This window comes from Xenopus tropicalis, chromosome 9 (assembly GCF_000004195.4).
Source record: "Xenopus tropicalis strain Nigerian chromosome 9, UCB_Xtro_10.0, whole genome shotgun sequence".
Classification (NCBI taxonomy): Eukaryota; Metazoa; Chordata; class Amphibia; order Anura; family Pipidae; genus Xenopus; species Xenopus tropicalis.
Window position 1 is genome coordinate 7,718,908 of NC_030685.2, and position 14,917 is coordinate 7,733,824.

A 14,917-nucleotide genomic window follows, 5' to 3' on the forward strand; every position below is an offset into this window, starting at 1 on the left:
ATGTCTGATTCCTGTGCCATATAATGACGGGAAAATGACATCATTATCTCTATATGTAAGGTACCAGCAAGGGGCCTGACACAGTGCTGGGAATCAGCATTCTCATTGGTCACTTCTCTTGCATCTATAATTAAGTTTTGGGTCAGTAGAATTCTCATTGGTGAATTGGTTTCCATGTGTAATTACGTTTTTCATCAACTTCTATAGAGAACTAGGGGGCGCAGTGGGACAGCTTTACGGTTGGGTTAAAAGACCAATCCCACAGGCCGTATAGTCTTCCTGTTATATCGATGACATTTTTGGTGCTGAGCTTTGTAACGCTGACCTTTCTCCTCCTTAGCTTCTCTCCTCACCTCAGTCTTTGCCGACACAACTGCCGCCCCACTGGTTTGCGGTTCCCCGTTGCTCCCAAATAGGATAGTTGGAGGTTCTGCTGCCACCGAGGGGGCATGGCCTTGGCAGGTCAGTCTGCGCTATAAAGGGATACACATCTGCGGGGGGTCTGTGATTGGCACTCATTGGATTCTGACTGCCGCCCACTGCTTCTTAATGTAAGTATCAGTTCAGACTGAACCAATTCTCTTATTTTACTACACAGACCACAAAGGTTCAGAACAGCCCTATTGGGTTTATTTCATGGTTAAATGATTCCCTTTTCTCTGTAATAATAAAACAGTACCTGTACTTGATCCCAACTAAGATATAATTACCCCTTATTGGGGCAGAACAGCCCTATTGGGTTTATTTCATGGTTAAATGATTCCCTTTTCTCTGTAATAATAAAACAGTACCTGTACTTGATCCCAACTAAGATATAATTACCCCTTATTGGGGCAGAACAGCCCTATTGGGTTTATTTAATGGTTAAATGATTCCCTTTTCTCTGTAATAATAAAACAGTACCTGCACTTGATCCCAACTAAGATATAATTACCCCTTATTGGGGCAGAACAGCCCTATTGGGTTTATTTAATGGTTAAATGATTCCCTTTTCTCTGTAATAATAAAACAGTACCTGTACTTGATCCCAACTAAGATATAATTACCCCTTATTGGGGCAGAACAGCCCTATTGGGTTTATTTAATGGTTAAATGATTCCCTTTTCTCTGTAATAATAAAACAGTACCTGTACTTGATCCCAACTAAGATATAATTACCCCTTATTGGGGGCAGAACAGCCCTATTGGGTTTATTTCATGGTTAAATGATTCCCTTTTCTCTGTAATAATAAAACAGTACCTGTACTTGATCCCAACAAAGATATAATTTCCCCTTATTGGGGCAGAACAGCCCTATTGGGTTTATTTAATGGTTAAATGATTCCCTTTTCTCTATAATAATAAAACAGTACCTGTACTTGATCCCAACTAAGATATAATTACCACTTATTGGGGGCAGAACAGCCCTATTGGGTTTATTTAATGGTTAAATGATTCCCTTTGCTCTGTAATAATAAAACAGTACCTGTACTTGATCCCAACTAAGATATAATTACCCCTTATTGGGGCAGAACAGCCCTATTGGGTTTATTTCATGGTTAAATGATTCCCTTTTCTCTGTAATAATAAAACAGTACCTGTACTTGATCCCAACTAAGATATAATTACCCCTTATTGGGGCAGAACAGCCCTATTGGGTTTATATTGAATGAGCATGTTCATTTTTCCTTGTTATTCTCCTACCAGTTCCCAGTCCCCATCAGACTTTGAGGTTCGGCTGGGCGCCTACCAGTTGTCTCTGACAAGCCCCAATGAGATCACATACAAGGTGGACAGAATTATTGTGAACTCCCAGTTTGACAGCTCATCTCATTATGGAGACATTGCCTTAATCAGACCGACAAGTCCCATCACCTACACCCCGTACATCCTACCTGTCTGCTTGCCTTCAACATCTAACAGCTTTCCTGAAGGCATGGAATGCTGGGTAACTGGATGGGGCACAACTGCGTTTCAAGGTGAGGGTCTTTTTAAGCCAGTTAGGGAACCTCTCATTTAATACAAACTAGGTAAAGATATCTTTTATTCCCAACTATCAGCTTATGCCTCCTTAGAGACACTTGTCCTGCCTCATCTTGGTAGCTTGTAGAAGGAGTAGTGTTCATTTACTACACTAAGTATCTGCCTGGTAATGACATATCTTTGTCTCTTTTCAGTGAACCTACCATATCCCCAGACCTTGCAGCAAGTGATGACCCCACTTATTAGTAGGACAAGTTGTGACCAGATGTACCACATCGGAACGAATGTGCCTTCTAGTACTGCCATAATCCCATCAGATCAGATCTGTGCCGGCTATGCAGCAGGGCAGAAGGACTCCTGTCAGGTAGGTCTGATATCTTCTATTCCACCAATACATTTCTAAATTCTGAAACCCAAGCCAAGCGAGCGGATCTTCTCCCAATATCCCCCACCTACGGGTGGACGATATCGGAAGAATCCAGGCTAATTTGATCCTTTGGCCCTGGGGCCAAACAATCGAATTATAATGACCGGTATAGGCAAAGTCGGTATGGGGACCGCATTAACGAGCTGATGAGTTCCCCGATACAACTAGATTTTTTAACCTGCCCAATCGAGATCTGTCCGATTTCAGGCCAGATGTCGGTCGGGCAGGCCCGTCGGTAGTGCCCATACACGGGCCGATGAGCTGCCGAATCTGTCTAAGGGACCAATATCGGCAGCTACTATCGGCCCGTGTATGGGGACCTTAATTCTCCAGTTTTATCTTGGTTCCTGGAATAGATGTTCTAGAATAGATGGGTGGGTCCAGAGGGGGCCATATCACTAGTGAAGAAGAGCCGAGGCTACGGTTTAATAACCAGGCTCTTAAAGTTACCCGGAATGGCTTTTTGGCCCCCCTGATAACTCTGAAGGAGCTTCCGTTTGAGGCAAGTTTCCCTTATGGTAGCAGCACCCCTAGATACAAACCTTTCTGCCCAGTAACTAAGGGAAGCCATTTTGTAGGCAGTTAACTGGATGACTAGCTTGTATCCTTCTCTAACCGTATAATGTGCAATAACAGCCATTGCTGATTTTTGCCTTTTTGTTTTGCAGGGAGACTCCGGGGGACCCCTTGTCTGTAAATTACAAGGAATCTGGTATCAGATTGGCTTTGTGACTTGGGGAGATGGATGTGCCATTGCCAACCGACCTGGCGTTTATACTCTGGTGCCGGCCTACCAATCATGGCTCTCCTCATACAATGCAACAGAAAATACAGTCAATGTAGACAGTGTACCCACAACAGCACCCCCCACTCTAATATCAAATGTATCCTCCTTATTTTCCTTAAGTAAATCAGCCCCCCTGCCCGGTGCCTGTTCCTTACTCTGCATCTGGCTCATTGCCATGGCTAAGGACTAAGCTACATCTAGAAAATACAAAATCATGTGATGGCGGCATATCCTGAAGTACATGTACTGGGGTTCAAAATAGGCCCAGGCAAGCTGATATTTAATATATATTTAATATATATTGTTGAGTAAAGGCAAATATTTATTATATACTAAAGTTGATAGTGATCCGATGAATACGTTATATATTCCTTTTTATTATAGTGTTTCATTGTTTAGTTCATTTCAAATAATAAAATGATGGAATTCTATCCCATTCCTCATTGCGAAACTGCTTCAACTTGGATGTTGTTGGGCTTCCATGCCTGCATCAGGGTTTTTCACAATATTTTTATGGGTCAGGACTTGGACTCATTCCAAAACATTCACTTTGTTCTGCTTTAACCATTATATGGTAGATGGACTTGTGTGATTAGGGTCATTGTCTTGGTGCTTAACCAACTTTCTTTAGAGATTCAGTTGGATACCTGGACATTTTCCAGCAGAATTTACTGGAACAATTCATAGTTTCATCAGTGATGGTAGGCTGTCCTGGTCCAGAGGCAGCAAAACAAGTCCAAACCATAATACCGCCACAGATGGGATAAGGTCTCATCGTTCTTCCAGTAGAGTTCTCCACATGGCCTTTAGAAAACTGTAGTTGGACAGCAATGTTCAATGTTCTCCTAATGTTCTCCTGATGGTGGACTCATGAACACTGACATTTCACAATGCAACAGAAGCCTGGGGTTCTTCGAGATCTTAGGAAGTATTACACATCTTGATCTTGGTGCAATCTTTGTTGCTCAACCGTTCCTTGGGGAGGGAAACTATGGTGTTGAAGGCCAGTGAACTCTACTGGCCACACCTTCCTAACAATACAGAAATATACAATGCAACAATACAGATGTATCAGTATCTTAATACCAGTGATGTAAATGATGTGACGAGCATAATATCTTACACAGAACATGGAATTGTCCTCCAGAATTCTTGTAAGTTCTCTCCACCATAGACTGAGCAGCAATATCCTCTAGCTGTGAGCTGCGTAGCCCATAGGAAATGCCCCAATTGACTCTCATTTGCAACTAGTCCAGAGCTATCAAGTTCCAGGGCTCACTGTTACAATGCCATTAAAGCAATTTCCATTCTTCTTCCACACAGCCTTATGGACCCATACCAGAACTGACCCCCCTGGCAGGCTGACAAGGGCCCACCTCCCAGTTGTGGCAAACATTACCCCCTGGCAGTCTAGCTATGTACCTAAAACACTCTCCAAAGGAAGACCAACCTAGTGTACCCACTGCTCTCAAAACCATAAGTGGCAACAAACTGAATAATTACCCACCTCCCAATCTAAGGAGGGCAACTGGGGACCTTGAATTTTGCAGGTCACTAAAATGGTGACCCACTGTACCTTGTTTATGTACTTAACCCAGCTTTAACCCTGACCTTTAGCAAAAAATACCCTATGCCTGGGGTGAGGTTGGGCCTGGGTCATACAGCCCCTCCTCCAAGCTAGCGCCTATTAGCAGCGCACATTTCTCATCAACAATGTATGGCACACACAGGCAGCATAGGGCAGGCAGAGTATGGCACACACAGGCAGCATAGGGCAAGCAGAGTATGGCACACACAGGCAGCATAGGGCAAGCAGAGTATGGCACACACAGGCAGCATAGGGCAAGCAGAGTATGGCACACACAGCCAGGGTAGGGCAGACAGGGTATGGAACACACAGGCAGCATAGGGCAGGCAGAGTATGGCACACACAGGAAGTATAGGGCAGGCAGAGTATGGCACACACAGGCAGCATAGGGCAGGCAGAGTATGGCACACACAGGAAGCATAGGGCAGGCAGAGTATGGCACACACAGGCAGCATAGGGCAGGCAGAGTATGGCATACACGGGCAGCATAGGGCAGGCAGAGTATGGCACACACAGGCAGCATAGGGCAGGCAGAGTATGGCACACACAGGCAGCATATGGCAGGCAGAGTATGGCACACACAGGAAGCATAGGGCAGGCAGAGTATGCACACACAGGCAGTATAGGGCAGGCAGAGTATGGCACACACAGGCAGCATAGGGCAAGCAGAGTATGGCACACACAGCCAGGGTAGGGCAGACAGAGTATGGCACACACAGGCAGCATAGGGAAGGCAGAGTATGGCACACACAGGAAGCATAGGGCAGGCAGAGTATGGCACACACAGGCAGCATAGGGCAGGCAGAGTATGGCACACACAGGCAGCATAGGGCAGGCAGAGTATGGCATACACGGGCAGCATAGGGTAGGCAGAGTATGGCACACACAGGCAGCATAGGGCAGGCAGAGTATGGCACACACAGGCAGCATAGGGCAGGCAGAGTATGGCATACACGGGCAGCATAGGGAAGGCAGAGTATGGCACACACAGGCAGGGTAGGGCAGGCAGAGTATGGCACACACAGGCAGTATAGGGCAGGCAGAGTATGGCACACACAGGCAGCATAGGGCAGGCAGAGTATGGCACACACAGGCAGCATATGGCAGGCAGAGTATGGCACACACAGGAAGCATAGGGCAGGCAGAGTATGGCACACACAGGCAGTATAGGGCAGGCAGAGTATGGCACACATAGGCAGCATAGGGCAGGCAGAGTATGGCACACACAGGCAGGGTAGGGCAGGCAGAGTATGGCACACACAGGCAGCATAGGGCAGGCAGAGTATGGCACACACAGGCAGCATAGGGCAGGCAGAGTATGGCACACACGGGAAGCATAGGCAGGCTTGAGGGTCCAATTCACAGACCACAAAAGTCTAAGGGCTTTCAGTGGGATTTTGGGCAAGTCATGAATGTGTTTGAGAGTAATGGGCATGGCCAGGGTGGATTGAAGGAGTAGTTATCCTGCATTCTAGGTGAATATTATTTTTATTTCCGTTTAGTCCCTATTTTGCTTATTTGGCAGCGTCCACCACAGATTTAAAGGGGATGTACACCCTGCTCCATAGCACGGCTCAACCAAACGTTACTCAGCTGTTGCTGGACTACAAATCCCAGAATAATGTAACATATAATGAAGGGTGAGGCATGCTGGGAGCTGTAGTCCAGCAACATCAGGGCTGTATTCTTAAAGCAATATTGCACAATAAAACTTTCCCAGCTCTCTAGGGCCCGCATTGGCAGCATTGAAATGCAAAAGAATCCTCCAATGAGAATCCCAGCTGATCTGTATAAATCTGGCTCCCTGTTCTCTGTTCCTGCAATTGGAGTTGGGAGCATTAAGCACAGTTTCCCAGCACTGAACAAGTCTGTCCCTTTATCCCCATGTCTGATTCCTGTGCCATATAATGACGGGGAAATGACATAATTATCTCTATATGTAAGGTACCAGCAAGGGGCCTGACACAGTGCTGGGAATCAACATTCTCATTGGTCACTTCTCTTGCATCTATAATTAAGTTTTGGGTCAGTAGAATTCTCATTGGTGAATTGGTTTCCATGTGTAATTACGTTTTTCATCAACTTCAATAGAGAACTAGGGGGCGCAGTGGGACAGCTTTACGGTTGGGTTTAGTGTCCCTTTAAAGATGAGCCCCAGGATATCCCAGTAGAGGGGCAGATAAGCAACACGGAGACCAGTAGACTTGACCTTTCCTGTGTCTGTTACACAAGAGCAATGGAGCGACGTTACGCACCGGGGAGAAACCATTGCGCACGCTGTATAGTGTATCTCCAGGCACCAGAACAACCTACAGTTCCGACAGGTTTTTTCGCATTCTCATAAAGCACAAAGGCTGCTGCGTATCTATGATTTGGGCAGATCTGGACGCACTCGGTGACACAGCGAGACACAAAGAGATGTTATAGGTGCAGTTGGTAGAACGGTTTTGCCCAGAGGTGCAGAGCTCGCCATCATGCACACAATCTGTCCCACCATCGGCATCAACAGAAAGTCCTAACGCAGACAGGACGATGATATACGTGGCTTTAACTGAGGCCCTTCTGCTCCTGCTCGGTAAGTAGCTACATAACGTGTTGGGGTTGTGTGTCTAAAGTTACATTCTTTTCCAAAACCCATCAGTTAATAGAGCTTCTCCGGCAGAATCCTGCATTGTAATCTGTAAGAAGATTTTTTTTATATTTAATTTTGACATTTCACATGGGGCGAGCCATATTCTTCATTTCCCAGGGTGCCACAGCCAAATTTGACTCGTTGCTGGACTACAAATCCCAGAATAATGTAACATATAATGAAGGGTGAGGCATGCTGGGAGCTGTAGTCCAGCAACATCAGGGCTGTATTCTTAAAGCAATATTGCACAATAAAACTTTCCCAGCTCTCTAGGGCCCGCATTGGCAGCATTGAAATGCAAAAGAATCCTCCAATGAGAATCCCAGCTGATCTGTATAAATCTGGCTCCCTGTTCTCTGTTCCTGCAATTGGAGTTGGGAGCATTAAGCACAGTTTCCCAGCACTGAACAAGTCTGTCCCTTTATCCCCATGTCTGATTCCTGTGCCATATAATGATGGGAAAATGACATCATTATCTCTATATGTAAGGTACCAGCAAGGGGCCTGACACAGTGCTGGGAATCAGCATTCTCATTGGTCACTTCTCTTGCATCTATAATTAAGTTTTGGGTCAGTAGAATTCTCATTGGTGAATTGGTTTCCATGTGTAATTATGTTTTTCATCAACTTCTATAGAGAACTAGGGGGCGCAGTGGGGCAGCTTTACGGTTGAGTTTACTGTCTCTTTAAAAATACAACCCTGATGTTGCTGGACTACAGCTCCCAGCATGCCTCACCCTTCATTATATGTTACATTATTCTGGGATTTGTAGTCTGGAAACAGCTGAGTAACGTTTGGTTGAGCCGCGCTGTGCAGCAGGGTTTACAACTCTCCGTGGAGTAATAATAAAAATCTGAAAGACTAATTCCTCAGACAGTAGGTTCTCCCTGTGAAATGGATAATATTTTTGGTGATTAGTAATTCTAACACTTTTCTCCTTCAGCTTCTGTCTCCCCCTCAGTCTCTGACACAACTTCTACCCTGTCTTGCGGTTCCCCATTGGTCTCCAACAGGATAGTGGGCGGTACTGATGCCACAGATGGGGCGTGGCCCTGGCAGGTCAGTCTGGACTATCACGGGTCACACATCTGTGGGGGGTCCTTGATCGCCACCCAGTGGATCATGACAGCCGCCCACTGCTTTGAATAGTAAGTAACTCAATGTCAGTAGAACTTTATTGTTTTCTGTGCAATTGAAGACTCAACAACATAATTATAGATGCAAGAAAATCCACCAATGAGAATTCTACTGACCAAAAATCTCATTATAAATGCAAAATAATCTGCCAATGAGACTGCTGATTCCCAGCACTGTGTCAGGCCCCTTGCTGGTACCTTACATATAGAGATAATGATGTCATTTTCCCGTCATTATATGGCACAGGAATCAGACATGGGGATAAAGGGACAGACTTGTTCAGTGCTGGGAAACTGTGCTTAGATAATTGTTCTAAACTTTAGACCGAACCATTTAGAATTTGGATTTGGGGGCATATCAGCTGATTCTACTTAAATGGATTTGCCTTACAGACCAGGAGCACATACAGTAGTTAGATGATCAACCATTGTGGATGTAGTGCTATTGGCTGTGTAAGGCAGGGAGTCTGATAGAGGCATTACGATGATCATTATAGAAACTGACAACACTCCTTTAGATTGACCAATCACCAATCACATGTCATAACCCCACCCCTGATGTCATCGACCACACCCCTGACATCTCCCGCCCCAATGATGTCACCAATCCCACTTCCCACCTGGGTTTTCTACACTCCGGAGGTGGCAACCCTAGTCATGATATGTGTAAGTGTAGCTTGAGGAGCTTGTGGGACCTCATGGTCTTCCTTTATGTCTCTGTCAAGGCAGGTTTGTTGCTCCTTGTACAAGGAGAGGTTTGTAAATGGTATATCCCCTTGGATCCCAGCATCATGCGGCATCTTGTGGGATAAAAACATAATACATTATTCTCTCGCCAGTTCCAAGTCTCCATCAGACTATAAAATCCGCTTGGGCGCCTACCAGCTGTCTCTGATTAGTCCACATGAGATCACATCCACCGTTGACAGTATCATTGTGAACTCACCGAACAGCAGCTCAACCAACACAGATATTGCCTTAATCAGACTAACGAGCCCCATCACTTACACCAAGTACATCTTGCCTATCTGCCTACCTTCAACATCTGACGGCTTCACCGAAGGCATGGAATGCTGGGTAACTGGATGGGGCACAATTGCTTCTCAAGGTGAGGGTCTATTACGTATTATGTAGTGTCTCATTTGATTATAAACTATGTAAAAGTATTGTCCCCTTTAATTTCTTCTCATTCGTCCAAAAATCTGGGAGAGGCCTAGAAGAAGGAGATGGTCTAACAGATGAGCTATGATCAGGCTCAGTTTAGTCTTACCCAACTTGAGGCAGAATGAATCTCTGAATTTTCCCAGCCAAAGTAGCGTGTGATTGGGGAACAAGGATCCCCAACCTTTTTTTACACACAAGCATGAAAAAAGTCCTTTGGGGATGCCAAATAAGGACTATGATTGGCTATTTGGTGGCCCTATGTGGACCGTTGACCTAAAGGAGGCTCAGCTTGGAGTAAAATTTTCTCCAAGCCAGAAATTTAATAATGGGATCCTACTTTGGGGCCACTAGGAGCAACATCAAATGGGGCGGTGAGTAATATGTTGCCCCCAAGCCACTGGTTGGGGATCACCGGTCCAGCTAAGTCTTACTTTCATCTAGAGCAGTGGTTCTCAACCTTCCTAATACCGCGAGCCTTTAATACAGTTCCTCATGTTGTGGTGACCCCCAACCATAAAATTATTCATATGACCATCGGAAATATGTGTTTTCCACAGGTCTTAGGCGACCCCTGTGAAAGGGTCATTCGACCCCCAAAGGGGTCCCGACCCACAGGTTGAGAACCACTGCTCTAAACAGTGAGACCACTAGAGTCTAAATCTAAAAAACATCACATTGGTACAGGGAACAGCCGTGCTGAACAACACTCAGCTCATATTTACAGAATGTTTCTTGTGTTTCTGAATTTCATTTGACTATTTTGCCCGTTTTCAGTGAACCTACCTTATCCAATGACCCTGCAGCAAGTGATGACTCCACTTATTAGCAGGGCAACATGTAACCAAATGTACAACACTGATTCCCTGTTGAGTGTGGTGGTTCCATTAGACCAGATCTGTGCTGGATATGCAGCAGGGCAGAAGGACTCCTGTCAGGTAGGTCTGATATCTTCTGCTCTACTAACATTCCACCATTTCACATCGAAAGTCTCCCCAAGCAGTAAGACCCTGACCCATTCACTTTTCCAAATTTAGCCTCATTATGACTCCAGTTGGATGGTATGGTTTGAGACTCAATGACTCTTTAAAGGTATTGTAAACCCAGCCATGATGCTGTCCCACTGCGCCCCCTAGTGTTGCTATAGAAAAGCCATAATTATAGATGCAAGAAAATTCACCAATGAGAATTCTACTGACAAAAAACTTCATTATAAATGCAATTGGGGCAGAACAGCCCTATTGAGTTTATTTCATGGTTAAATGATTCCCTTTTCTCTGTAATAATAAAACAGTACCTGTACTTGATCCCAACTAAGATATAATTACCCCTTATTGGGGCAGAACAGCCCTATTGGGTTTATTTCATGGTTAAATGATTCCCTTTTCTCTGTAATAATAAAACAGTACCTGTACTTGATCCCAACTAAGATATAATTACCCCTTATTGGGGGCAGAACAGCCCTATTGGGTTTATTTCATGGTTAAATGATTCCCTTTTCTCTGTAATAATAAAACAGTACCTGTACTTGATCCCAACTAAGATATAATTACCCCTTATTGGGGGCAGAACAGCCCTATTGGGTTTATTTAATGGTTAAATGATTCCCTTTTCTCTGTAATAATAAAACAGTACCTGTACTTGATCCCAACTAAGATATAATTACCCCTTATTGGGGCAGAACAGCCCTATTGGGTTTATTTAATGGTTAAATGATTCCCCTTTCTCTGTAATAATAAAACAGTACCTGTACTTGATCCCAACTAAGATATAATTACCCCTTATTGGGGGCAGAACAGTCCTATTGGGTTTATTTCATGGTTAAATGATTCCCTTTTCCCTGTAATAATAAAACAGTACCTGTACTTGATCCCAACTAAGATATAATTACCCCTTATTGGGGGCAGAACAGCCCTATTGGGTTTATTTAATGGTTAAATGATTCCCTTTTCTCTGTAATAATAAAACAGTACCTGTACTTGATCCCAACTAAGATATAATTACCCCTTATTGGGGGCAGAACAGCCCTATTGGGTTTATTTCATGGTTAAATGATTCCCTTTTCTCTGTAATAATAAAACAGTACCTGTACTTGATCCCAACTAAGATATAATTACCCCTTATTCACTTGCCTTATCATCAGATGGACTTGCCCATCCTGCAGGGCAATGTTGGAAGGTTCTGTAAGAGGTATAAACCATATCAGGGCCAGGAATGTACCATCTTAAAAACCTTTATTTTTGCAGGGAGACTCCGGAGGACCCCTTGTCTGTCAATTACAGGGCATTTGGTATCAGATTGGCATTGTGAGTTGGGGAGAAGGATGTGCCGTACGCAACCGACCCGGCGTTTATACCCTGGTACCTGCTTACTACTCATGGGTCATTGCAGAAGAAAATACAAATAATGTAGTTAGTGTGGGCACAACCAATAGTCTACCCACAACGACCGCCGCTGGCACCACCACCACACAGGGAAATATTAGGTCCTCCTCATCTTCCTTAGATAAATCAGCCCACCTGATTGGTGCCTTTACCCTTGTGTTCATCTGGCTCATTGCAGGGGCTGAGGGCCAATGAAAGTTTGGGATTTCTTATCATTGTAGCCACTCCTACATGGAACATAAGGAATATCTCAAGTCTAGATTCAAGATGGCGGCACTTCTTCTGTTTTCTGGAGCACATATTTGTATCCAGTCTTACAGACATGATTGTGCTTTCTGTGTAATTTAATAAACTGGTTTATTTACCTTGATCTCCACAGCAAGAGTTATTCTTACACTGAATTTCTTTAAACATAGAAAGACGTCAACTGAGTTTTCTTGTAGTACCCCATGGAATTAATTTAGTCATTGATCTGAATGTATCTATAGTACCATATCCTAATATATCTCTATAATCACCATCTCTCCCTACTATACCTGCTATCCCACAGCCCCAGTCCCTTCCCAGAGGCTATTATCCCCCCACTGCTACTATAGGCACCATCTCTCCCTACTATACCTGCTATCCCACAGCCCCAGTCCCTTCCCAGAGGTTATTATCCCCCCACTGCTACTATAGGCACCATCTCACCCTACTATACCTGCTATCCCACAGCCCCAGTCCCTTCCCAGAGGCTATTATCCCCCCACTGCTACTATAGGCACCATCTCTCCCTACTATACCTGCTATCCCACAGCCCCAGTCCCTTCCCAGAGGCTATTATCCCACTGCTACTATAGGCACCATCTCTCCCTACTATACCTGCTATCCCACAGCCCCAGTCCCTTCCCAGAGGTTATTATCCCCCCACTGCTACTATAGGCACCATCTCTCCCTACTATACCTGCTATCCCACAGCCCCAGTCCCTTCCCAGAGGCTATTATCCCCCCACTGCTACTATAGACACCATCTCTCCCTACTATACCTGCTATCCCACAGCCCCAGTCCCTTCCCAGAGGCTATTATCCCCCCACTGCTACTATAGGCACCATCTCTCCCTACTATACCTGCTATCCCACAGCCCCAGTCCCTTCCCAGAGGGCTATTATCCCACTGCTACTATAGGCACCATCTCTCCTACTATACCTGCTATCCCACAGCCCCAGTCCCTTCCCAGAGGCTATTATCCCACTGCTACTATAGCCACCATCGCTCCCTACTATACCTGCTATCCCACAGCCCCAGTCCCTTCCCAGAGGCTATTATCCCCCCACTGCTACTATAGGCACCATCTCTCCCTACTATACCTGCTATCCCACAGCCCCAGTCCCTTCCCAGAGGCTATTATCCCACTGCTACTATAGGCACCATCGCTCCCTACTATACCTGCTATCCCACAGCCCCAGTCCCTTCCCAGAGGCTATTATCCCCCCACTGCTACTATAGGCACCATCTCTCCCTACTATACCTGCTATCCCACAGCCCCAGTCCCTTCCCAGAGGCTATTATCCCCCCACTGCTACTATAGGCACCATCTCTCCCTACTATACCTGCTATCCCACAGCCCCAGTCCCTTCCCAGAGGCTATTATCCCCCCACTGCTACTATAGGCACCATCTCTCCCTACTATACCTGCTATCCCACAGCCCCAGTCCCTTCCCAGAGGCTATTATCCCCCCACTGCTACTATAGGCACCATCTCTCCCTACTATACCTGCTATCCCACAGCCCCAGTCCCTTCCCAGAGGCTATTATCCCCCCACTGCTACTATAGGCACCATCTCTCCCTACTATACCTGCTATCCCACAGCCCCAGTCCCTTCCCAGAGGCTATTATCCCCCCACTGCTACTATAGGCACCATCTCTCCCTACTATACCTGCTATCCCACAGCCCCAGTCCCTTCCCAGAGGCTATTATCCCCCCACTGCTACTATAGGCACCATCTCTCCCTACTATACCTGCTATCCCACAGCCCCAGTCCCTTCCCAGAGGCTATTATCCCCCCACTGCTACTATAGGCACCATCTCTCCCTACTATACCTGCTATCCCACAGCCCCAGTCCCTTCCCAGAGGCTATTATCCCCCCACTGCTACTATAGGCACCATCTCTCCCTACTATACCTGCTATCCCACAGCCCCAGTCCCTTCCCAGAGGCTATTATCCCCCACTGCTACTATAGGCACCATCTCTCCCTACTATACCTGCTATCCCACAGCCCCAGTCCCTTCCCAGAGGCTATTATCCCCCACTGCTACTATAGGCACCATCTCTCCCTACTATACCTGCTATCCCACAGCCCCAGTCCCTTCCCAGAGGCTATTATCACCCCACTGCTACTATAGGCACCATCTCTCCCTACTATACCTGCTAACCCACAGCCCCAGTCCCTTCCCAGAGGCTATTATCCCCCACTGCTACTATAGGCACCATCTCTCCCTACTATACCTGCTATCCCACAGCCCCAGTCCTTCCCAGAGGCTATTATCCCCCCACTGCTACTATAGGCACCATCTCTCCCTACTATACCTGCTATCCCACAGCCCCAGTCCCTTCCCAGAGGCTATTATCCCCCCACTGCTACTATAGGCACCATCTCTCCCTACTATACCTGCTATCCCACAGCCACAGTCCCTTCCCAGAGGCTATTATCCCCCCCCCCACTGCTACTATAGGCACCATCTCTCCCTACTATACCTGCTATCCCACAGCCACAGTCCCTTCCCAGAGGCTATTATCCCCCCCCCCACTGCTACTATAGGCACCATCTCTCCCTACTATACCTGCTATCCCACAGT

At 45.9% G+C, this 14,917-nt stretch overlaps 1 protein-coding gene across 1 annotated transcript; it reads left to right on the forward strand.

Annotated features, from left to right (window-relative positions):
- Positions 1–232: 232 nt before the first annotated feature.
- LOC100495541 (transmembrane protease serine 9) lies at positions 233–12,353 on the forward strand. The gene is given in 9 exon segments (XM_031893377.1): positions 233–367; positions 369–551; positions 1,687–1,958; positions 2,157–2,326; positions 3,058–3,364; positions 8,341–8,545; positions 9,373–9,641; positions 10,472–10,632; positions 11,941–12,353. Coding segments are annotated over 9 exon segments (1,977 nt in total). The 5' UTR covers positions 233–290; the 3' UTR covers positions 12,274–12,353.
- Positions 12,354–14,917: the final 2,564 nt, after the last annotated feature.